The sequence below is a fragment of the Gossypium hirsutum genome, chromosome A11 (genome assembly GCF_007990345.1).
Source record: "Gossypium hirsutum isolate 1008001.06 chromosome A11, Gossypium_hirsutum_v2.1, whole genome shotgun sequence".
NCBI lineage: Eukaryota > Viridiplantae > Streptophyta > Magnoliopsida > Malvales > Malvaceae > Gossypium > Gossypium hirsutum.
In genome coordinates this window covers 122,579,308-122,604,653 of record NC_053434.1, presented here as the reverse complement: position 1 = coordinate 122,604,653, position 25,346 = coordinate 122,579,308, and the positions used below count along the sequence as shown (strand labels likewise).

Sequence of the window (25,346 nt, the reverse complement as noted above, 5' to 3'; positions counted from 1 at the left end):
GATATTACAATTAATAGAACACCTTACTCATACCCAAAACACCTTAAATTAAGTCTCACCTAAACGAAATAAATGACAACTATAATATAATAACAAATCATAAAAATAATAACAAAGTATATGAAACCCATGTTAAAGGTAAAATAATAACAAATCGTAAAGCACAACCTCTCTTAAAAAAACCATCTTTCATCCTCAAAACCATGCCCCAAGAGAAATGAAAGACCCCAAACACCTAAAAATTATCATTATGCTTGCTTATATTAAAATAAGTCAAATCTACACTTCAATATGTTTCAAATTCTCTCTCGTTCAAAGAAGGATTACAACCATTGATTGAACAAAACCTTGAAACATCTTCCAATAAAACCAAAAAGTAAAATGAAAACCAAAATTGTTTACCAAGTTGAGATAATTATTTCACCCAAATAAGTCCACTAAAAAATTATCTATTAGGCTCTCGAGACCTATAAAAGTAAAACTTAATTGACAAAGTATCACAACCCGAATTTTTTAATGATAACGTTATAAGGTTATAGCAAGAATAAGTAATTGTGTAATACCCCAAACCCGGCATAAAAATTATGACCGGATATTGAGAAATATTTATATCAACTTGTTCAAAAGCTTTTGTTTTAATCAGACTCAGTATATGTTTCGAAAGCATAAAAAATGACAGAACTATCATAGGTGTTTAGAAAAACCAAAGTCTGAAAACACCTATTTAAAACCCAAAATTTGAATTCAAAATTGCATGTTTTGAAAGTACTAACATTGGCAGATCATTTCCAATACTAAGGCAAACATTTGTTAAAAACCAAATATTTGTTTACAGAAAAATATGTGATTACTTAATCGTTGCAGCAGAAATTTCAGATTTCTTAGTTTTGAAAACAAAATTTTAGTTTGATAACTCCTACGATTATGCAGTCTAATGTTAAAAATATCAAATCCAAAAAGAAGGATGGCCAAAAACCCAGTCCAAAAACAACTTTAGAGCCCAAAAAGTCCAAGCAATAGATGTAAACCATCTTATTTATTTAATCGAGAAAACAATCCGAGCTCTCGCACGCCGTCCGATCCCAAACTCAAAGATTACCTTAAAAGTCAAAGATTAAACAAAAGGGTGAGCTATAAAGCTTAGTGTGTAACAAACTCAAACCTAGAACTATGATAAGCCATAAAAGTAACATATTTTAATCTCATTCTTAATGCGTTTTTGGATGAATTATTCTAAGATTTAGTGGATTTGATGATCCCAATCCTTTAATTTCATGTTTTATATCCAGATGAGCATAGGAAAGTGAAAAGTACAAGAAAAAGGCCAAAAACAGACAAAATAGGCTATTTCAGTGCTTCACACGGCCTGGCCCACTTCCACACGGGTAATCCACACACCCGTGTGAGACACACGGGTAGGCCACACGCCCGTGTGTCATGGCCATGTCGACTTAAAATCATATTAGAACTACACACGGCCTGAGCACCATCACACGGGTGTGGCACAAGGCCGTGTCCCTATCGAGCCCAAGTCTAATTTTATTCGGAAAAGGCTAATTTTTGGCTATTTTGGGCATTCCGAAGTCTATATAAACACCCTAGAAGAGGATCAAAAGGGGGGACGGAGAGTAGAACGCAGAAAATACTCGAAGAAAGCCATTGGAATCATCTCGGAGGCAGATCCACTTCAAGATTGAAGATCTCCATTCAAATTTCTCTCAAAGTTTATTTGGGTTTTTTATGTCTTGTTTTTTTTCTAAATTTGAGATGTTTTCCTTTTATATTATGAACTAAACTCCCTAAATACCCAGGGGGGATAAAACCTAGTATAGATCTTATTATTTAATTATCTGAATTACACGATAAATACTTATTCTTGTTCTTAATTATGTGTTCTTAATCCTTGCTTTAATATTTTCAGGATATTAATCCAAGTTTGATGTGCTTATTCAGTAGAGCAAAAGTCCCTGTTTAAGAGTAGATCTAGCATAATTAAGTGGAGTTGTATGCAATCCTAGAAATAGAATGATGTAAGTCTGTCGAATTAGAGTCAAATCTAATAGGGGAATCCATAGATCGAGTTAATGCGACGATAGGGATTTTAATTAGAAAGAGATTTCAATTAATCAACCTAGAGTCAGTTGTTCTTAGTCTCGAAAGAGATATTAACATAATTTAGGGATTTCTACGGATCGAAACAAGTGAATAAATTGTCTGATTCAGATTCAAAATAATAAGTGAAGTCTAAGTGGATTCTTTCCTGGGTATTGTCCTCTTTATAAGTTTTCTTCAAGTATTTTTCTCAATTCGCTCTCTGTTGCGTTCATTAGTTAATTAGTTTAGTTAATTTTTAGATTAAAAGAATTCCCTTTTATTTTTAGGCTAAATAATAGAAAAAGAGTTAATACTAGTACTTTTTGTCCTTGTGGATACGATACTCTGGACTCGCCATAGCTATACTACCATTCGATAGGTGCTTGCCTTTGTCGTGATCCTAGTCTAGTTTAGTGTTCATAAAACGATCATCAAGTTTTTGGCACCGTTGTCGGGGACTAAGATATTAGGAACGCTAAATTTTTATTACTTTAGCCATTTTTATTTTTATTGCAATTTATTCTTATTTTTATTATTTTTATTACTATTACTAATTTTTCTTTTATTTTCTTCTGGCGGGAATCTCTAGTTTATGACTAGAAGGAACCCGTCAAGACATTTGCTATTTGACAGTGAGATAGAAAGCACAGCTCGCAGAAATCAAAGAGAAATAAGGCGAAACCTATAGTATATAGAGGAAGAACAAGAGGACGATATCAATATTACTGAGGAGATGGCTGAAAATCATAATAATTCGCTACCTCCTGTACCATTTGCAAATCCAAATCCTGCTCCTCGTACTATGTTCGATTATGCCAAACCCAATTTAACTGGGACCGAATCGAGTATTGTTAGACTGCTATAGCTGCAAATAATTTTGAACTGAAACCTAACACTATACAGATGATTCAACAGTTTGTTCAGTTTGATGGTTTGTAGGATGAAGATTCACACAGTCATTTGGTCAACTTTCTAGAATTCTGCGATACTTTTAAGATAAATGCCGTTTCTAACAATGTCATTCACCTTCGGTTATTTCCTTTCTCACTAAGGAACAAAGCTAAACAGTGGTTGAACTCTTTACCATAAGGGCCAATCACTACTTGGGAACAAATGACCGAAAAATTTTTACTTAAATATTTTTCGCTGGCTAAAATGCCTAAATTAAGAAATGATATCTAGTATTTTGTGCAGATGAATTTAGAAACACTATATGATGCATGGGAGAGATATAAGGATTTATTGAGAAGGTGCCCTCACCATGGGTTACCTTTATGGCTACATGTTCAAACTTTCCACAATGGCTTGAAACCCTCAACAAGGAAAATGGTCGATGCAGCTACCAGCGGTACCCTGAATAACAAAACACCTGAGGAGGCTTATGAGTTCATTGAAGAGATGTCACTGAATAATTATCAGTGGCAAGTTATGAGGATAAAGCCAATAAAAGCCGCTAGTGTTTTCAACATCGACACGGTCACTATGTTATCAAACCAGATAGAAATTTTGAATAAAAAGATTGATGGTTTATATGGTTCTATGCAGGTAAATCTAGTGAAGCAATGTGACCCAAGTGGAGAAGGAATGAATAATCCAGAATGCCTAGCCTACGACCCTAGCATTACGAACGAACAAGTCAACTATATAGGTAATAATTCTAGACCTCAAAATAACTCTTATAGTAATACTTACAATGCAGGTTGGAGAAACCATCCCAACTTCTCTTGGGGTGGTCAAGGTAATCAAAAACCACAACCCCCTCCAGGTTTTCAACCACCTTGCCAGCAGAAAAAGAAGCCGAACCTTGAAGAGATGCTAACGAAATTCATATCGGTCTCAGAAACATGTTTCTAAAACACCGAAACAGCGCTTAAAAATTAACAAGCGTCGATTCAAGGACTCAAAACTCAAATAGGTCAACTTGCTAAGCTAATCTCAGAAAGACCACAAGGTAACTTGCCTAGCAACACCGAGACTAACCCAAGAGAAAAACTTCACGCGATTACTGTTCGAGATGAAGAAGGGTTAGTTGAACCATAACCAGAACCGAGGTAAGACCTTGTGGTAAGTAAAGTTAAGGTTGAGGTAAGCAACGATAAACAGAAACTGGTAAGAAAAGAGTATAAACCTCGTGTGCCATACCCCAATGCGATAAGGAAAGACCACACGGACGAATAATTCGGTAAATTCCTTAAAATATTAAAAAATTTATATATTAACTTACCGTTTATTGAAGCTCTTTCGCAGATGCTGGACGCAGTTAAATTTTTAAAGGAGCTTTTATCGAACAAAAAGAGGTTAGATGAGTTATCACATGTGGAGTTAAATGCAGGCTGCTCAGCTATTCTACAAAACAAGCTACCCAACAAACTGAAAGATCTAGGGAGTTTTACAATTCTTTGCTTAATTGGTAGTTTGAATGTTAACAATGCTTTAGCTGATTTAGGGGCAAGTATTAATGTTATGCCTTATAAAATGTTTAAACAACTAGGTCTTGGGACCCAAACAAACTAGGATGAGTATTCAATTGGCTGATAAAACCATTAGATTTCCTAGGGGTATAATTGAAGATGTGCTTGTTAAAATCAGCAAATTTATATTTCCAGTAGACTTTGTTGCTTTAGACATGGATGAGGATAGTGACATTCCTTTAATTTTAGGACAACCCTTTTTAGCAACTGCTAGGACTATTATTAATGTCGTTATAGGTGAATTAATACTTCGGGTAGGCGATGACATGATTAAACTCCAAGCTCATGATTCTGTCAGAAAAACTAGTGATCTAGATGATTACACAAGTTCTTTTAATGTGAGTAACCTTGTTGTTCAACCCTCTTTGCAGGAAAAACTTTCGAGAAGTACAAATGAGCCACGTTCTAGTCTATGTAATGACAAGACTATCCATGAAGAGCGAAGGCTACAGATCGAGGAACTAGATGAATGGCGGACACAAGTTAAGGAGAAACCGAGAATACACGATCAATCAAGGCAGTGCCATGGCAAACTTAAAGGTGAATCGAATCAACTTAAGGTTGGAGACAAAGTACTGTTAGATGAAGCAGACCCTCGTGTTGCCACTTCTGAACCTAATGGAGCAATCCTTTTTGCGATACTCAACATTTTCCCATATGATACAGTTAAGGTAACTCATTCCAAATTCGGCACGGTAAATAGTACTCGCCTAAAACCTTATTTTGATAAGATTGATAGCAGGAATGAGGAGTTTCAACTCCTCAAACCACCATAACCATGCGAATGAGAGATAAGTCGAGCTTAGACTCTAAATAAGAGCTTCTCGGGAGGCAACCCGAGCACTAACACTACTAATTAGTTTATTTTTACTTCTTTTCGTGTTTAAGTGTAGTTTTTTTTACCCACACAACCTGGACCCAAAGGCGTGTCCTACGCCGTGTGGCTTGACATAGGCGCAATTATGAGTTCCATAGCTGTGCGATATGACCGTGTGTCCCTACATGGCCAGCCCACAAGGGCGTATCCTAGGCCGTGTGAAAATTGGAGTTAAATTTTTTCAATTATAAAACTAGTCAGGGAGTTACACGGGGGAGGTGTAATGGCCTAAATTCAAGCTTATCGGAACAATGGTTTCGTAACCATAGATCCGATTTAAAGAGAAATTTATTTCAATATTTTTGCTTGAAAATTGATATGATAGGAAAATCGTATGAAAATATTGATAGAAAAATTTTACCAATTTAGTGATTAGATAGAAAAAGAAATTATTGAAGAAATTGGGTAAAAACAAGGTATCGAGACCTCTATCTCATAAAACCGAGTCAAAAATAATTTTATAAATATTTATGAAATGTTATTAATGTGGTATTAAAATTTTGTTAGGAAATTTTAATGTTTGGGTAGTCAATTAAATGAAAAGGACTAAATTGTAATAGGTGTAAGAGTTGCTAGAGTGATTAAATAGCTTAAGAGTCTAATGATAAAGGATTTAAAAGGAATTAGACCCAAAAGTTATTTGGGCTGGACGGCAAGGGTATGAAATCAGCAGAAAAATTGATAAATTAAGGGTAAAATTGGAATATTGCAAAATTAACTAAATAAAGCTAGGACTAAATAGGAAATATCTAGATTTCTCTTCATTTCTCTTCAATTCCAGCAGCTAAAAATGCCATAGGAGGGTTATATAAGCTGAAATTTCATAATTTTTGCACCAAGCGAGTTAATCCTTGCCTTTTTCTTGTAATTTTTGTGTTTCTAAGACTTTTACAATTAGGTCCCACTATTAAATTCATTAGTTTTTGATTTCATGGATGAAATTGAAAGTCATCATGGTTGAGTTCTGTAAGTTTATGATGAAATAGAATTAAATTAAAGCTTTAATTTGTTTTTGAGATGATTTTATTAGGTAATTTCAATAGAAATTGATTTTTAGGACCTAATTGTGAAAATGCTTGGAATTAAAGTCTATTGCTGAAATTCTGATTCCTAAAGGTTGTAAACTAGTTTAAGGTGATAGAATAAAATGCTAATTGAGATAAATCAGCTCAATTGAGAGGCTAATTGAGTAGGGACGAAATTATCATTTATTAAAAGCTTAGGGGAAAAATGGTAATAAACAGCTTGCACAAAAACAGTTTGGACAGCAGCAGTAGACTAACTTTGAAAAATCACCATAAATTGTATAAATATAATTAGAAGATGAAAAAAATATGTAATTAAAGCTTATTGAATCTAGTTTCTCATAGAAAAAATAGTGTAAGCAATGGATTTTTAAATTTTGAGATATAATGAATTTTGTGAGACAAGGTCAGAATGAATTCGGGTTCCCCTGTTCTGACTTTGAAAAATCATATAAAATTTAAGAAAAACAATTATGGGATTAAATTTATATGTATAGAATCCTTAATGAGTCTATTTTTAAGATAAACAAATGAGAACATTATTTGAATTCTGTATGAAGAGATAATTAATTTTTAGTGAAGAAGGGTCAGAACTGTCGACAGCAGAACAGGGGTGAATTTAAAGAATAAACTGTACTTATTGGCTAAACCAAAAATTCTGAAAATTTTATGGTAAAAAAATATATGAGTCTAGTTTCAGGTAAAATTAATGGATCTTAATTTGGAGTTCCGTAGCTCAAGTTATAAATAATTTAGTGACTATGACTCAAGTAGACAGCTTTGAATGAACTATAAATAATAGTTGAATTATAGAGAATGTTGCATATGAACATGAAATGTATTAAATTGATAACTAAATTTATTTATTTAGATCCGGAAGATTCAAATACGAAGCTAGATCGAGGAAAGGAAAAAGTTCGGGATTAGTAGATTTTTATTGTTTACAAACAAGTATCAAGGTAAGTTCATGTAACTTGAATTATATTCATAAATTGCTTGAGATTGTATGTTATTGATGTGAATATGATTTGAATGTTCATTGTATGAAAATTAATAAAACATTGATATATTTGATAAAATGGGAAGAAATCCCGGTTGAATGAAAGGAAAATTCGATGGATCTCTGAAAAGGAATTGACGGTAAAAAGGATCAAGCCCGGACGGGTGATCCTATCCTGATATAGCCCTCCCGAAGAATATGTGTAAAATGGATTTAGCCCGGACGGGTAATCCGAATTAGGGTCTAAATTTAGCCTGGACTGGTAATTCAGATCCAAGCTCATTAGAGTAATTGTCGTTGCAGGGGATTTAGCCTGGACTGGTAATCCCGACAATACTCTATGAGTTTATATTACAGGGGATTTAGCCTGGACTGGTAATCCCGCTGCAAGGTTGAGGTTCGCGGGAGTGTGCTCTCTGAAATGGAAATGTGCGCACATGAATATGAATTGACGGACCCGGAATTGTACACTAAAAGTGTACCTCTGAAAATCCATCGAAATTTCGATAAATTCAACGGGATAAGTATAAAAAAATAACAAGGAAATGGAAATTATGATATTGACGAGCTCATCAATCATGGTATATATATTATTGATACATGGAAATTATTGTACTAACTTGAATGTTGAGTTTGTGCATGTTAGGGTAATAATGCATTGAATGGATATATGAATGTTTATTATATTGTATTGAAAATATTAGGTAAGTATAATTCTTGTTACATGAGCTTACTAAGCACAAAGTGCTTACCCCGTTTCCTTTTTCCCTGTTTTGTAGTGTTAAGAGCTCGGAGGTCGGATTTGGTCGGAGACACATCACACTGTCAACCTCAGGATTTCGGTATATAAAGAAACTTTATTTTGGAAATCAATGGCATGTATAAGCTAACAAAGTAAATGTTAACGTGAAATGAATGTAAAGTTAGCCATTAGTATGGTTAACAAACCTGGTTTTAGATATGTGATGACGTTATCTTATAAATATGTATGAATTTATCTTGAAAATATGTTGAATTGATTTGGTTGATGTGGATTGGTCTCGATTTAATATTGCAGGGAAGGTTAGATATTTATAAAGGGGCTATATTGAATATAAAAAAAAAATTTAATTCGTAAACTCCGGTAATGCCTCGTACCCTATTCCGGCAATGAATACGGGTAGGGGTATTACAGGAGGCACACGGCTGTGTGCGAGATACAGCCCCGTTACACTGGTGTGGGAGAAGCGAAGGATATAGCACATGGCTATGCGACATGGCCGTGTGAACCACATGGCCAGGACACACGGGCGTGTCCGTGGCCGTGTAAAAACTAGGTTTGATTTCTTATCGAATATGAGCTAGGACGGTCGTATGGCCTAACACGGGCCTCACACGACCGTGTCACCATTAAAAACCCTTCTTACATTTAATTTTTATTTTTATTTTTTATTTGTCTTTTTCTTTTTAGGTTTATTTTGCTTTTATATTTTGAACTATATTTTTATTTTCAATAATTGTTCCTAATCGAGTTCTAATCCCTTAATCCTCTTCAGTATTTGTGTTTATTTCCTTCTCAGTTACTCAGAATCATGCTCTACATTTAGTTTTGCCTACAAATTCGCTTTTCACTATTTTGGGACTTTCATCCACTATTCAGGGCAGTTTCAGTTTTCTCCCTCTCTTATAATATCCTGTTTATACCATGCTTATATCTATTTGTACATTGAGGACAATTTACATCTTAAGTGTGGGGAGGTTATTTATATGATTATCAGGAAATCCCTGAATTATGTCTTGTGTTTAGGTAATTTTCTCATATGTTTTAGATTAAATTCATAGATAATTGTGCATTGATGGTTTGAACTTTAAGGCGTTAGAAAATCAAGCATGATAAGTCAACTTTCAGAACTGAAAATTGTAGGTTGTTTCCCTAAATTGAGGTATTACTTTGAAGTTTGGAATTTGCAAGATTGACATCAAAAGCCATAATTTTTGTGAGATTTTGAGCCTTTAAGAGCATACATATTTCCTGCTCACTTTATTATTGGTTATGAGTGTGTCAATATTAAACTGTTATTCTAGAACTTGCATTGATTATACATGTTGAGATAACACTTTTGATTTGATATACTGAGATGATAAAGGCACCTAGGTTTTAACCCACTTATCCCATAAGAGCCTACCTCCACAATTAACCCCTAGTGAACCCCTTTGAGCCTACCACACCATTCTTGATTTATCCCATTAATGTTAACCCATATCTCACCATTTTTGATTCATTAAGAATTTATCCCATTTTATTAATTCCCTTTTTGTCGAGATTAGATTTGATTTATTACCTAGCTAGGTTCTTCTATTTCATTTGTTAAATTATTACATGTTCTTAAAATAATAATAATAATAATCAAAATCATTATCTACATTCATGTTTATTCCGTAGCTATGTTTATTAAGCTTGAACAGTGCTTGAACAATAATATGCAATTATTGAGAAGAAGCTCGTGTTCTTGACAGATATATTTCAATTGATGTAATCTAGCATGTATTTTTCTCTAGTTTGGTGATCTATCAACTCTATCTCGATTTTAACCCTCGTTTTTAGCCTTTTTCTACACCTTTAACCCAAGCCCCATTACAACCCTCTAAAGACCTTTTGATTTGTGTATCATCTCATTTCATAGTGGTGGTGATTTGATTTTCGTGCAAGCCTATAGTAATGACTTTTCATGTTGACTATTAAGTGCTTAATTCTGAACCTTAAACATTTTGAATGATTTGAGTGAATCTTTAGTCAGGATGTCAATTCTTGTCGATTTTTAATTAAAGGTAATTACTTAGATAAGGGGAAATACCTATGTTTTCATGTTTTGAAATGTTGACTTAGATTGTTTGTATTTTTAGTGTTCTTTTAGTTGAATTATCAATGTGTGACTATTTGTGAATTATGACAAAACATCATTGATGAAAATTATAAGTTGAGAAAGGTTGATTTTAATTAAGAGTTGAGGATTTTGCTTGAGGACAAGCAAATGCTTAAGTGTGGGGATATTTGATAAGCCATAAAAGTAACATATTTTAAGCTCATTCTTAATGCGTTTTTAGATGAATTCTTCTAAGATTTAGTGGATTTGATGCTCCTAATCGTTTAATTTCATGTTTTATATCCAGATGAGCATAGGAAAGTGAAAATTATAAGAAAAAGGCCAAAATCGAACAAAACAGGCTATTTCAGTGCTTCACACGACCTGGCCCACTACCACACGGGTAATCCACACGCCCGTGTGAGACACAAGGGTAGGCCACACGCCCATTTGTCATGGCCGTGTTGACTTAAAACCATATCAGAACTACACACGGCCTAAGCACCATCACATGGGCTAATCTATCTGCTTAACCCCCCAAAGGCAGGAAAAAAGCACACAAACTTATTTATACATTCAGAGGTACAACAGGTGAATGTGTAATCCTTAACTCCTAGAATGACCGGTGTTGAAAGGAACGGAGTAGATATGCTTCATTCAGACTTTGGAATGGCTGAGGTTGGTACCCCAAGGCCAGAAACTCTACTTTCTAGAATGACTGAAGTGCCATCGTCCAATTTTAAATCAACTCGGTAGGTAAGATTATTTTTCCTGACCAAATTCTGCAGAGCAAATGTCAGCTAAGGGTTATTCCAATTTATTTCAGGGTTGAGCTATTTTTCCTATCCCGTGGTTTTAGTTATAGAAATAAAAAGTGTCGGCATCAAAATTCTGATATATCTAATCTGGTTATATATGCACATTAACAACATCCTTTTCTTTATCTGAGTTGCTTAATTAATCATTAGTGTTTTACAAATCAAAATTGAAAAAGCAGCCTTACTGAATGTGGATGTGTAGAATTGGTGCATCATGATGATAATCATTGGATCAATCTTGTTGTTTGTACGAAATGGGTCCATTGTATATTTGAGGTTGTGACCAATGGCATCCATAATTAATGATCATATGATTATAGGAATCCAGTTATTTTTCTACTTCTATTGCTTCTTTCATGTTTTTTCACTTTTTGGTTGAAATTGATCTCTTAACTTATTTACAGTTGAGATTTTCATGTTTTGGTTTTGCTAATGTTAGCGGAATAAGGTTTAATTATTGGTTAGCCAAGCTTGGGCTATTGAGTAAGCCGAATTTAAATACCTTAATGTCCGACTTAGAGTGGTTGGTAAGTCTACATTGAGGGTTTTTCTTTTTTGAACTAATATTGAAAATACCAATTGAAATCCAAACTTAAGACAAATAGTTTTTTAGGTTTAGTCAAGGTTGTTTGAGCAGGACTAGGATTCTGGTTCAGAGAAGGGCATTGAATCGATTGACCCAAGAACTGGTATGGATGATTGTATTGGGCGAAAAAACTGGCTGAACTTGGCAATTGAATCAAGTTTTTATTTTTTATGAATATTTTAATGATTTATTTAATTGCACCGATTGAAACAATGAATTGGTGGCCTAATCAGTTTTACTATTGGTCCAGCTTCGAAAACCTTGGATTTTTGAGAATCATGTTCATCTTTTGCCAGGTAAAGAAGTCCAAGTTGATTTTTATCTTGAATCAAGTTATGTTTTGAAAGTAAATTTGATCAAGTTGGAATTGAGTTTTGAGTTGTAAACACTAATGGGAATGTGAATTTGTTACTATTACAGATGATGAGGAGGATCTCTATGTTTGGCCCTTTCTTAAACTTGGAATCAGAAAGCATAGACAACGGATTTGTGTTTGGCCACCATTTGTGCACAAAATATGGAGTTATGTTTTTAGTAACAATAACTGATTCTTCTACATTCTGACGCTGCTCAGTCTATACGAGATCAATTTTATCATACTGTATATTGATATTTATAGTTTGCAGGTTCATTGTTGCTGTATAGAGGGAATTGATGGGCTAGAATCCTCCTAGGAGATTTTGATTTCCTTAGCTCACCAAGAAACACCCCTGCCATTACCCATCTCATTCCTTCCTTTCGAGGATAGCATTATCTCGTCGCATCGAGATTCCAAAGGAAAAGCCTTGTGTTTTGTTTAAACAACAAGAACAAATTACAAGCTGTTATTCAACTTGCAATTTGATGTGTGCCAACATAAGCATCAACACACAAGTCATATACAGCCAGAAAATTGACATCTTTTGGAAAAGTCCTAATCCAAGCATCATAATTGAACATAGCGTTGGAATATTGTCTAAAAAAATTGTTCTCATAATCAATTGTGCATCCCTTCATTTGAATACTGTTTGGAACACTAAAAATACATAAATGTGTTTTTTTCTTGAGTAGGCACGTATTATGCAATAAAGAAAATAAATAGCACAATTAAGATGTTTACACAGTTCGAAACTTGTCCTGCGGGATTTTACTCAAAGATGAATCCACTATGAACTTCACAGTACAAAGAAAGGATTTAAGCCTAACTCTTTGAACACTTGATGCAATCTCACTTTTGTACAATTAAGTAAATTCTCTCCCAACTCTGATGCAATTTCACTTTTGTACAATTAAGTAAGTTCTCTATCAACTCATTTTAGCTATGCAAATGAAAATCAACATTCAACACTCTAGATAGTGTCCCTACTATGAATCAAGCTCTTAATAAGCTCCCTGTAAAGTGGAAAAATGAATTTTCAAATGCAATATGTCTGGCAATTGTCATGCTTGAACAACGACTCTTCCAAAAGCAACAATGAACCTGAAAATTATAAATGCCAACATAGAATATGTTACAAATCCCATTATTTATTTACACCTCAAAACTAAAGTGGTCACCATTATCAGCCTTATATTTGCACATATTTGTGTTTAGTATAATGCTGTTGATATATAAATAATGAAACATTTTATCAACTTCAACCTCACTAGCAAATATTCTGAAGCATCTTCCTTTTTTTCCTGTTTGGACCTTCAATAACAAATTTGGCTGGAATTCCAAACAGCTAAAAGAGTGCCCTGCATCAATGAATATTGTAATTTGAACGCCTCCAATAGCGTAGGTAGGTGCTTAAACGAACAAAGTAGAGCATATAGTAGAACCATTTTGAAGGCCTCATAGGCCTCTCTCTCCACATCAATGATTTTTTTAGAATTAAATTATTAGAAGCAATTGTCAAGTTATTATTATGATTTAAAAGTAAAAAGAAAATAGATAAATTAGCACCTCTTTTTATGCATATAAAATGATTGAAGTTCACAAATGCATTTCTCCAATGCCTTACTGCACAAATCAGCAAAAATATTATGAAAGATGATAAGTAAAAAGTAGGATTAAAACAAAGGGATTTCAAATGAATAATATTTTAATAAGGAAATTAACAGTATCCAACTTGAATGAAAAATGGCATCACACCCCTCACTTGGAGATTCAATATACCACTCTTATTTTTCTTCAAAAAAAAGCAGATCATAAAATTAAATAAATAACAAGGATGGACCAACCTGATACAACTGAATGTTGGGGATGTGAGCAATCTTATGCCAATCAGCGCCAATGTCCTTCCGACATCTTTCCTCCAACTCAGGAATTCCTCCTATTTCTAAAATTTGCAAATTGGTTAGGCAACGCATCTCATCCGGAAGCGATGTTAAATTGGGCAAATCAATGAGATAAAGCTCTTGCAGATTTGTTAGATGTTGAAGCCACTCCGGAAGATGCCAACACTTTGGAATATTTTCAAGTCCTAGAAAGCGTAGGCTTGTATGATCTTGGAATATTTGGATGCCAGCTGCAGATAACTCCAGCTCCTTGCAGTTGCTTATTGAAAAGTATTCAAGGAAAGTGAGATGTTGGAACACAGGAAAGGGTGACCTCAATGCACTGCAATTACGAATTCCTAATGTTTTCAATTGAACAAGATGTCGAAGCCCAATGGGGAGAGACACCAGCTTTGGAATATTATCAATCCGCAAACCAGAGAGATTCTTAAGGCGTTCCCATTGCATGCCCTCTAAATCAACCTCCTTGCAATCCCTTATTTCTAAAGTTTTAAGGCCAGTGAGATGTTGCAGGCACTCATCTAGCGTGTGAGTGTCCAATCCCTCAATGCTGTTTACAATGAAAGATTTCAACTTGGAGAGAGGAAGAGAAGAGGTTGAACTTGATGGGGTCCTGCTAGTGATGTTCATCTTGATAGTCTGCTTTAATGGCCTTGAATTGGTATTCTTCAACTCTAGCTCACCATCGAGTGAAGGATACAACGGCATTGAAGTCAAAGGGAAATTTTCAATTTCTAAAGAGGAAAGACAAGGAAATACCGTGGTTGCTGTTCCCATAACAGTTGTGTCGTCCTCGTTGGACTCATCATCGATTGATTTTTTGGTCCTCCACCAACTCCTCATATTCGGGCAGTCCCAGAGCCGAAGAAGCTTAAGCGATGGGAAGAATGATTGTGCTTCTCCTTGACTTCCTTTTGGGCTATTATCATCCATGTACTGCAGCTCAGTACAATTATCAATATGCAGATGTTTAAGACAAGGCAATTGAGCAAAGGACGGGTTATGTTTGAAATTACCATCTCTTATGTTAATTTTGACGAGATTTGTGAGCAAAGAAAGCCAACTTGGAAACTTGGCATCACCCCTCCATCCTCGAATCCAGAGCTCCTTAAGATTAGGATGGGGCTGGAGGTCTTCAAGTGACTTCTCATCATCATCATCATCGTTATCAGCATTCCAATATAAATTCAGCGATCTCAAATGTTGCTTCTCTTTCAAATTAGCAGCCTTAAACTTCTCTTTTGCATTTTTTACAAATCCCAAATTTCTTATTTGTAGCTGTCCCCTTAAGTTGTTAAGCAGTCTCAATTCACTTAGATCTGCACCGCCATGGGACCCATCTTTATCCACTACAAACTCGCTTAACGTCTCAAGTGAAGTCAGCTTCCCTATTCCACGTGGCATATGAGTTAAACCAAAACAATCACGACACGCAAGATGGGTAAGATTCACCAATTTTTCAATCTTCTTTAGCAATTCTTGAAGCTTCCAACACCCATCAAGTTTCAGCACAAGCAAATTCTGAATCTTGCAAATACTCTCTGGGAGAATCTTAATAAAGAAACTCTTAGAAAGATTAAGATACCTCAAATGTTTCACTTGTAAATAGAGGTGAAATCTTCTCAATACCTAAATCATTCAATGCCAATACACGCAAGTATGTACAACGTGTAATTATCAAATCCCAAATTTCATCATCGCTCAAATTTCTAACTCTGTTGTTTGAAATATATAACAAGGTTCGCAACTTCTTTCCCTTAAGCAAAGGAATTAATGAAGGATTAATTGATATATGGCGACAGTTTTCAATAACCTTACTTGCAATTTTATCTGAATCTACAACACAACTCTCTATCCCCGCTACTGATTCAGCTAGATCATGCATTAAATCATGCATTTTACATGTTGTAAACCAAGTTTCATCATTTTTTACCTCTTGAAAGAAACTTCTATCAACTAAATTTTTAAAATACCCAAACCCGATCTCCTCTGGAGATTGGCTTGGATTTAATTGCTTTATGAAACCTTGTGCAATCCAAAATTGAACTAGAGTTTGTACATTAGTTTCATGATCTTTTGGATACAAGCGACAATAAGCAAAGCAATGCTTCAAATGGGATGGGAGATGATCGTAGCTCAACTTAAGTGTAGGTAGAAATTTACCTTCGTTTTGAGATATTCTAACAAGTTCATTATTTTTGAAAGAACGCCACTCTTTCTCAGTTTCTTTGTAAAATAATGTACTTGCTATCGTCCTTATGACCAAGGGAACCCCACCACACCTTTCCAAAATTTGTCTCCCTATTTCCACAAATGCTGAATTTGTTGAGTCTGCATATCTTTGCTCAAATGCTATTTCTTTGAACAAGCACCAAGCATCGTCATCAGACAAGCCTTTCAGAACATAAGGCTGACATTTACTAGTAATCTTTGCTACTCTCCAAGAGCGAGTAGTTACTATTATCCTACTTCCTTTAACCCCACCTACCAATAACTCTTTTAAACTAATCCATTCTTCCCTCTCCTCATTCCAAATGTCATCCAAATCAAGCAAATATTTTTTCCCATCAATTATATCTCGAAGTTGTCTTTGCAATTGGTCTATTTCAAGATTTTGATCTGGTGCTCGATTAGTTGCAGATTTGATAATGTTTTCTACAATTATTTTGACATCAAAAACATCTGAAACACACACCCACATCTTCAATTCAAAATGATCATGGACCATTTTATCATTATAAACAAACTGCGCCAAGGCAGTCTTCCCTAATCCTCCAAACCCCACAATTGGAATGATGTAAACATTCTCTTCACTTTCAAACTCTAACATGAGTTTTAGAAGAGACGCTTTATCATCATCCCTCCCTATTATTTTATCTTTAGGCACAAAAGAGTGTGTTTGCGGCCTCTTTTTAGTCATGAAAGAGGTTTCTATGGGGCGGTCACGCACCAAGAAGCCGAAATTGTTGGCCTCACTTCCAATAAGAGTTAGCCTCGCTTTAATGGCCTTAATTTGACCACCCATTCTAAGACCGTAAGCAAACTGGTTTGAGCTTGAGAAGAAAAGGCGTACCTCTTTCGTCAGCTTGTTCCCACCCATTAGATCTTTCCGCAAAGATTCGGCAGAGAAATCATCGAGCAAGTCGTCAGCATCATAAAGTACATCTTTCAGCTCTTCAAGCCAAACTTTGATGAGATTGTCGGTCACCGATTTCTCTTCTGCGTCAAGAAGCACAGCTTTGATAGTACGGACAGTGCGTGTGAGGTCGTCGATGTCATGTTTGAGATTCCACCACAGTCCAACTTGAGAGAGCGCACGAGAGCTCAACTTAGTAATGAGCTCTGTGGCGATGTCGAAAGCAATTGCTTCGGCCATTGTTGGTTCAAACTGAAATTAAAGAAAAAAGTGCTTGATTGCTGCAAGAGAAGAAAATGAAAATGATTGGAACAAGTTGAAACACAGATGTTGATCCATAAATGCAGAGACTTGAGTATTTTTATAGATGTTACCATCCACCCACCGAGTAGTGTAATTAAATAAAAAGTAATGTTGATTGGTGGGAAATGGTCCCACCATCACCGAGTAATGTTTGACACAAATTTCTCAATGGAGACAAAGTTGGGATGAGGACACGTGGGTGCTCTGCACAATTACATCAACTTGAGCAAAATTTGTCGATGTGGATCCGTACAAATAATTGAAATATGTGGGAGAAAAGAGCTTCAAAAGCTGGAGACATTGTAAAATTAATGAAAAAGCTGGAAAAGTAAAAAGGGCCAAACCCCATGGAATCCAAGGTGTTTAGAGATTATGACTATCTCTTTTGTTAACAATTATATCTGTTTAGATATTATGAACCCAAGGACCCAAACTCTAATTTTCTTTCATCTTGTTCTTTTTCTTTATTAAGCATAAAAGAATATCTTACTTTGCAAGAAACTAACACTCCCTTCATGTAAACAAGACTTTTCAATACGAAAAGAATGTAAAATGTTTTACTATGTAAACCCATATTGTGAAATGGATTAGGCAAACAAAAGAAAATAACAAATTGATAACGTAATATTTGTGTTTAAATTTGGCAATTGCTCTCATGTTAGAGTTTGAATTAATTTTTTTTTGTTTAAGTTAATTTCTGAAATTGATAATTGTTCTCAGATTGAGACTTAGACTTTAAATTTATTCCCATTTTGGGGTTCGAGATTGAACTTTTCTTTTGTTCAAGTTAATATCTAAACTTAGCAATTGTTTTTATATTAGGACCTGGATTAGGCAACTGTTCCCATAGCTTAGACTTTTCTTTTGTCCAAGTTAGTTTCTAAACTTGGTAATTGTTCTTATATTGGAGCTCGAACTTTTTTTTAGATTAAATATCAGAGACTAACTTGATCAAAAAAAAAAGGCTCCAATGTGTAAACAATTGCCACGTTGAGGGACTATCTTGAAACAAAAAAGTTCAAGCTCTAATATAAGAATAATTACCAAATTCAAGCCCAAATAGTGCATTAACCCCCCCAAAAAATACTTAAAATAAGGTTAGCATTTAATGTATCATCAATGAAAATTGTTAATTTCACAAGTAGGTTTTAAATTCTATCATATCTTTCATTAAAAAAACATTATTTAACTTGAATCCCATGTATTAGTTTGATGGGTAGGGTGTTCACCGTCCCAAGTGTGGCTTGGGTTAGGGCTTTGCCCTTCTCTTGTAATTTACCAAAAAATAATTTATTTTACTTCAACTTAAAAAGGTATGTGCCACCCATTTAACTTTATTTGTTTAGTTTTTAAACTTCACCGGTAATGTATGAAATAAATTTCCTTTAAAATAGAATAATAAATAAAATAAAAACATATAAAATGATTATTTGCACTATACATTTGCAAATCATAACCTAAATTTTAAATTGGATTTTAAATTTCAAAACATTCTAATTGAATTCTCAAGATTTCATAATCATACCAATTTGATTTTTCTAGGATAAATCTCAAAATTATAATAAACTTTGATTTGGTGCAATTACACATATATGGAATTTTATTTTTGATTCAATCATATACATTTAAAGAAATAAATACATCAATCTATTTTTTGTAGTGGATAAATATAATTATTTGTTATGCAATACATAAACATAAACCATTGTTATATCAATAATTGTATTAATAATTTGTAAGAATTTGATCAAATTAAAATTTCATGTATAAAATTACACAAAATCAAAATTCATGTATAAAATTACATATCAGGCCAGAGTTCATGTATAGTTTTGAGATTTACCCGGCCCATTGTTCTATTAACTTAACCATTAGCTTGAGCATTAAATGTTTGCTCAAATATGATAGACAACTTGAATCTAATGTGTTAAAAAAAGAAAAAAAAATAATACTCTTAAATTTTATAATCTTGTCGTGCTTTTAATATGGTAGAATCAAGTTATTAATGTGATGAGTTCGTAGGAATTGAAATTTAAAGCCTAAATTGACAACTATAAAAATAAATTAATTTTATTGATATAATACTCACGCTTTAAAGACTTAATTAAAATATTTTAAAATTTAAATAATAATTTAAGAATATTTAATAAAAATATAAATAATACTATATATTTAAAAAATTATAACACATTTATTATTTATGTCATATTCGTGTTTGCACGATTGATTAAAACATTCAAAGCACGATTTATTTGCATATGTTAATTATGAGAAACTAATTAAAAAGTTAGGCATAAAAGAAAGCAAAATTTTAAAAACGTAGGCAAGCACAACTCAACCATCAAACACATTGATGAAATTGTAAAATGCAAATATCATTATATACATAATTTAAATTTAACGTGTTTAAAAAAATTAAATTTTATTATTTTTGTCATATTTTTAATATATTAAATTTAAATTGTCAATATAATAAGTACATTTATTTAAAATTTTAAACCGTCCTTATTACATTTAAATTGTTATTTAAAGCTTAACTGACAATTAAATAAATTAAATCGTTTTATTGATATAATATAAATTAAAATATTTTAAAATTTAAATAGTATTCATGTTGGCATGATTTTTTTTTTATGGTTGTTTGAATAGATTAAATAGATTCATCAGATCGGTTGGATTGAGAATCAATTGGGGTACCAATTTGAAAAACAGTTTCAAACCAGTTGAATCACAAATCGATATGAACCGAATTGGAAAAAAATCAGTTGAACTATTTTTTTTAATTTTTAAATTATTTATTTAAATGAACTAGTTGAATCAACAAACTAATGGCGTAACCAATTCGACCGTCGGTCTGGTTCTAAAAACATTGATTTTTTTAGGTATTTTACATGCAAGATTTTCAAAATCAGGCCAAAGGCTAAACCTAGAGGTGCTTATGGGTTTGATTCGGGCCAAGCTTAAGAATGATATTAACATTCTTTATATTTGCCCAAGTCCGACGCAACCTGAAATATGGGTTTAAAATTTTACTTAAACATGTCCATATTTGTAAAAGACTAACCCAAGCCCATTTTAGACCCTCCCATATTATTTTTAATTTTTTTAAAAATATTTATATTATATTATTTTAATATTTAATAATTTTATACATTTTTTATTTACTGCAAAATTTTATATAGTGATCTTAACATTATTTTAATGTTTACATTAGAGTAATATTATATATTTAGTATAAGTTTATCTTTTTAATATTTTTTAAATTACATAATATATAAAAATAACATAATATAAAATATTATAAACTTTCTTGAACATTCAAGTCTAAGTTCAACCCATATTTTAAATGCGCTTGAATTTTTTGCACAAACCCATTTTCAGGCCTAATATTTTTTGCACATCAATTTATTTTTGTAGTGGATAAATATAATTATTTGTTTATGCAATATATAAACATAAAATGATGTTATATTAATAATTGTGTTAATAATTTGTGAAAATTAGATTAAATTGAAATTTCATGTATAAAATTACATACTATGCCAAAGTTTACATATAGTTTTGAGATTTATCCAATTTTTCTATTAACTTAGCCATTAGCTTGAGATTTAAATGTTCGCTCAAATATGATAGGAGACATATATACTTAAAACACATGTGTGTAGAACCCATATTTTGCCCAGGCCTTAAAATAAATAAACCAAATTTTGAAAAAAAAAATAAAGAAAAAAATCAAAATGCCCATTAAAAGTCTATTTACAAACAAAGCTACCAACCCAATTACAACCCAAAAATTAAAACCTAAAAGAAGCCCAAAAGCTTAGAAACCCTAGCCCACAACCTATTTTTAGAAATTAGAAACCCTAGCCGCAAGCCTCAACCACCCACTTCCAACCACTACCAAGTGGCACATGCCTCCACCACCGTTTGTCTGCCATATAAGAAGAAGAAAAGATAGCAAATATATATAATAAAGTTTGTAAATGGCTATAAAAGCCATACTAGAACCGATTGTAAAAGGAGGAGGGGGATCGATGGTATTTTGAGGAAGAATCGATTGATTTTTGGAGAGAAGAGATTGTATTAAGGGGGGTTGTATTACAGAGATTTTCGGGAGAAATCAAAAGGAAAAAACAAGTTCAAAAGGTGTTTGTCCTTATTTTTATTTTTGATCTTCTTTCTATTCGTTCATTTTATCTATTTTATAAATATTTTAACACAAAAAAACTTAAAAAATAAAAAAAAAAGGAAAAGAGGGAAGGAACTTACTGGTGTTCGGTTTTCCAACATTGTGGACGATCGAGGAAGCCACCGCCAAGGATCGGTGGCCGGAATCCGAATGGATTCTTGAGTTTTATGGTGTTTCTCATTAATTTTTGAAGGGTTTTGGGTTGTTTTAACCCCAAATCCGGGCTCTACTCGAGAAGAGAAGCGAAAAAGGGCCTCGGAAGATTTTTCGCCCACCGTGGACGACGGCGCCGCCGTCGGTGGCCGGTGACCGGCGTGACAGTTGATGGCCGGTCCGATGATCGGAGGAAGGGAAGGGTTGAGAGAGTTGAGAGCCTTCTCTTTATTTTGAAAAATGAATGTAGGGTGGTAAAGTGGTGTTTTAACTCTTTTTTTGTTATTTTTTTTTCTTAAAAAAGAAAGGATTTTTTATGATAAAAAAAGAGAAAATAAAGTATGGTTTTAATTAATAATAAAAACAAAATAGTATGGGGGAATGGTTTTAATTAATAATGAAAACAAAATAGTATGGGGGAATAGTTTTAATTAATAATAAAACAAAGTAGTATGGGGGAGTAGTTTTAATTAATAATAAAACAAAGTAGCATGGGGGGAGTGGAATCAACTTTTTTGCTTGGGACCATGCATGTTACCTTTAATTGGGTAATTTGCGCAATTGGTCCCCTCCTTTGTGTTAGCCTTCAATCGGGCCATATTTAAGTTTTATATTATTTTAAATTGGCCCTGCAGTCTGTGTGCTATTTCAATTTGCCCCCTTTGAGCGGTATTTTAAGATTTGGGGCATTTTTAATTTTAGATATCGGACATTTATACGCAATTAATTTTAGCCTAAAATTCTGTTTCAATAATTTGTTTTACTTGTAAGTTATCTCTTGGATTTTGTTTCTTCTCTCAATTAAGTTGCAGTTATTCTTTTTAGAATAAACATGTTTCTACATATTATTTTGATTTCATACTTTTGTAATTATTATTTTTCTCTCTTCTTTTTTTCACGTGCATACCTGTTTATATGAAATACCTTTATATTATTATTACTACTATATGTATATATTTATAATATTACTAATAGTTTATTTTTTACATTATTATGTATATACCATGTAAATATTTTAATATTATATTATGTATACATTATATATATATATCTTTTAATATTGTATTTTTATTGTTTTGCATATGCCCTAATATTATATCGTTTATATATTTTTTTTATTTCCCATATTATCTTACTTTATATATTTTTTAACTATATTATGTATATGCTACTACTATATATCTATTTATGTAGTATTATTAATAGTTGTTTCTAATATTATGATTATTTCTAATATGTATATATTATGTATTTACCTTCAATATTATATATCGTATATTTCTAATACTATTACGTTATTACCACTATTACACTATTATTATATTTTTACCCATTACTCTTTAAATACACTTGTTTTACCTTTTACTCTTCACTCACTATATATATTGTTTACTTATCTATATATTTACATACATATATATAATTTCACACATCATTCCAAAATTTTTATTTGTATTATTACTATTAATATTATTATTATCTTCACTATACTATCATTCTTTAGTCTTACATAATGATTGTTTATTTATTACTAGTTTTTTTTTATCTCGAATATTTCCTAGCTTATTTGTTATTATCTTTTTATTCGTTTTATTCATTTATTTGTTACCTCGAAATAATATTTTTTGCAAATAAGGCAATGCTTGGTGTTAGGAAATTTCGAGAAAGCAGTGCCCTAACTTATTGGGTTGCCACTTTTCTCGTTGAATTCGAATAATTAAGTACCCTTCTAAGTTTTTTTAGAGGTTTTCTAAATGCAAGCCACTATCTTGGAATTTCAAAGCAATATGTCCTAACTTATTGGATATAGCGTTTTGCTGTTTCGAGATAGGAATTTCAAAAAAGGGATAACTTAATGTCAATACTTTGACGCTAATGAATCCCAATTTTCAAAGTTAAAATATTTTAAAGAGGACTACATCTTAAATTCTTTTTTCTTTCGACGTCAAAGACATTTGATAATCAATTAGGGACCAATTTTTGGGCGTTACGAGGGTGCTAGTCCTTCCTCGTACGTAACCGACTCCCGAACCCGTTCTTTTATTTCGTGGACCAAAACTAATGACTTTAAAACAAAATGTTTTAAAGGTGATCCAATCACACCTAAAAAGATTGGTGGCGACTCCCGTTTTCGTTTTTAAAATCGATTCCCATTTTCCAAAACTCGATTTGAAAATGGTTTCGACAATGTGTATATGTTATATAGACAACTTAAATCTAATGTGTTAAAAAAAGAGAGAAGAAATCCTCTTAAATTTTATAATCTCGTCGTGTTTTTAATACATTAGAATCAAGTTATCAATATGATGAGTACACAAGTATTTACAATTTAATCCATGTCAAATCTGAACTGAAATTTAAAACCTAAATTGATAGCTACAAAAATCAAGGGCGAAGCTAGAATAATCTTTTAAGGAGTGCCGAATGAAATTTTAATTTTTTATAGTCTATATCTTTATAATTTTTAAATAATTAAATTAAATTTTTATAATTTTAGAGGGGCTAAAGTATAATTTTATCTTTACTAATTTAAATTTTTTAAAAAAATTTAAAAGCTTAAATAATAATTTTACAATTTAGGGGGGCCAGGCCCATGCCAGCCCCCCTCTAGATTTGTCACTGATAAAAATGAAATGATTTTATTAATATAATATTAATACTTTCAAAACTTAATTAAAATATTTTAGAATTTATAAATTAATTTTTAAAAAATTAAATAATAAATTGAGAATATTTAATACAAAATGTGGTTTGGTTGGAAATGGTCCCACCATGTTTATTGTTGTTTGACACAAATTTTTGAATGGTCCCATGCAGTAACTGGGAGGTGTTATATTGACGTAAGGTGTCCGGCTTATATTACGTTTGGGGAACAAAGCGACGGCATTTTGGTTGGAGAAGAATGAAGTAACGTTGTTAAGTACATCTTTTTGTTTATCTTAGTTTTAAATTTGTTTTCTCGTTTTCTATTTAACGCCATTAATATTCTTTTTTGGGTAAACTATATTAAAAATCATTCAACTATTTAAAAAATTACAAAATGATTACTAAATTATTTATAATTTTTTAATCTAATAATAAAATATTACAAAATAATCAATAAACTATTTTTTTCCTTTTTTTTCACCTAATTATCTTAGATTTTTTTGGTGTTTTCTATTTTTTTCATTAGCCAACTGATGATAAAAATGATAAAATTGAATCATTGGGCGACCATTTTGTAACTTTTCATAATTGAGTGACAAAAAAAGAAAAAAAAAACTTAGTTGGGTGACTACTAAAGTAGGTTACCCCTTTTTAGGTTAAAATATGTCATATGTCATTGTACTCACCATAAATTTGAAATTTAGTCTCTATACTTATATTTATAAGAATTTAATTCTTTTACTTTTCAGAGTTCAAATTTTAGATCCAATTGTTAATACTATTGAATTTTTGTTGTTGAATTTGTTAGTGTGACGGTTTGAAATAAAAAAAAGTTTACTTACTTGGTAGCCATGGAACTAAGAATATGACATTTTAATGAACTTAGATTTAATAAAATAATTTTAATAGTGTTAATAGTTGGTCTTGAATTTTAAAATTTAAAAAG

At 32.5% G+C, this 25,346-nt stretch overlaps 3 protein-coding genes and 1 non-coding gene across 8 annotated transcripts; all 4 read right to left on the bottom strand.

Moving 5' to 3' along the window:
- Nucleotides 1–3,255: 3,255 nt before the first annotated feature.
- Nucleotides 3,256–3,362, bottom strand: LOC121210359 (small nucleolar RNA R71). The gene has a single exon (XR_005905472.1). It is a non-coding gene; the product is annotated as a small nucleolar RNA R71 (small nucleolar RNA).
- A 9,303-nt stretch (nucleotides 3,363–12,665) lies between these two features.
- Nucleotides 12,666–15,377, bottom strand: LOC107935756 (putative disease resistance protein RGA4). 5 transcript variants are annotated; one of them, XR_005904631.1, is made up of 3 exons: nucleotides 13,917–15,377; nucleotides 13,639–13,695; nucleotides 12,666–13,173 (listed from the first exon to the last, which is right to left on the bottom strand). XR_005904631.1 is itself a non-coding variant. In XM_016868366.2 (2 exons), exons 1-2 carry the CDS (start codon nucleotides 15,375–15,377, stop codon nucleotides 13,693–13,695), a joined length of 1,464 nt encoding a protein of 487 aa, XP_016723855.2. In that variant the 3' UTR covers nucleotides 12,793–13,692. The 5 variants fall into 5 exon arrangements, 2 of the variants coding, with proteins under 2 accessions (XP_016723855.2, XP_040936212.1); XR_005904630.1 differs by having other exon boundaries at nucleotides 13,639–15,377; XM_016868366.2 differs by having other exon boundaries at nucleotides 12,793–13,695.
- A 172-nt stretch (nucleotides 15,378–15,549) lies between these two features.
- Nucleotides 15,550–17,349, bottom strand: LOC121210116 (putative disease resistance protein RGA3). Its single transcript, XM_041082228.1, has one exon. It carries the CDS (start codon nucleotides 17,347–17,349, stop codon nucleotides 15,550–15,552), a length of 1,800 nt encoding a protein of 599 aa, XP_040938162.1.
- A 3,783-nt stretch (nucleotides 17,350–21,132) lies between these two features.
- On the bottom strand, nucleotides 21,133–25,253 carry LOC121210115 (uncharacterized). Its single transcript, XM_041082227.1, has 3 exons — nucleotides 25,243–25,253; nucleotides 21,682–22,027; nucleotides 21,133–21,343 (listed from the first exon to the last, which is right to left on the bottom strand). Exons 1-3 carry the CDS (start codon nucleotides 25,251–25,253, stop codon nucleotides 21,260–21,262), a joined length of 441 nt encoding a protein of 146 aa, XP_040938161.1. The 3' UTR covers nucleotides 21,133–21,259.
- Nucleotides 25,254–25,346: the final 93 nt, after the last annotated feature.

Coding starts and splice junctions, on each gene's coding strand:
- LOC107935756 (XM_041080278.1), bottom strand. CDS start 15,377: ATGCCACGTGGAATAGGGAAGCTGACTTCACTTGAGACGTTAAGCGAG. Junction 13,431..13,916: donor CCAACATTCAGTTGTATCAG/GTTGGTCCATCC, acceptor TCATTGATGCAG/GGCACTCTTTTAGCTGTTTG.
- LOC121210116 (XM_041082228.1), bottom strand. CDS start 17,349: ATGGCCGAAGCAATTGCTTTCGACATCGCCACAGAGCTCATTACTAAG.
- LOC121210115 (XM_041082227.1), bottom strand. Junction 21,344..21,681: donor TGTTGGAAAACCGAACACCA/GTAAGTTCCTTC, acceptor CTTATATGGCAG/ACAAACGGTGGTGGAGGCAT.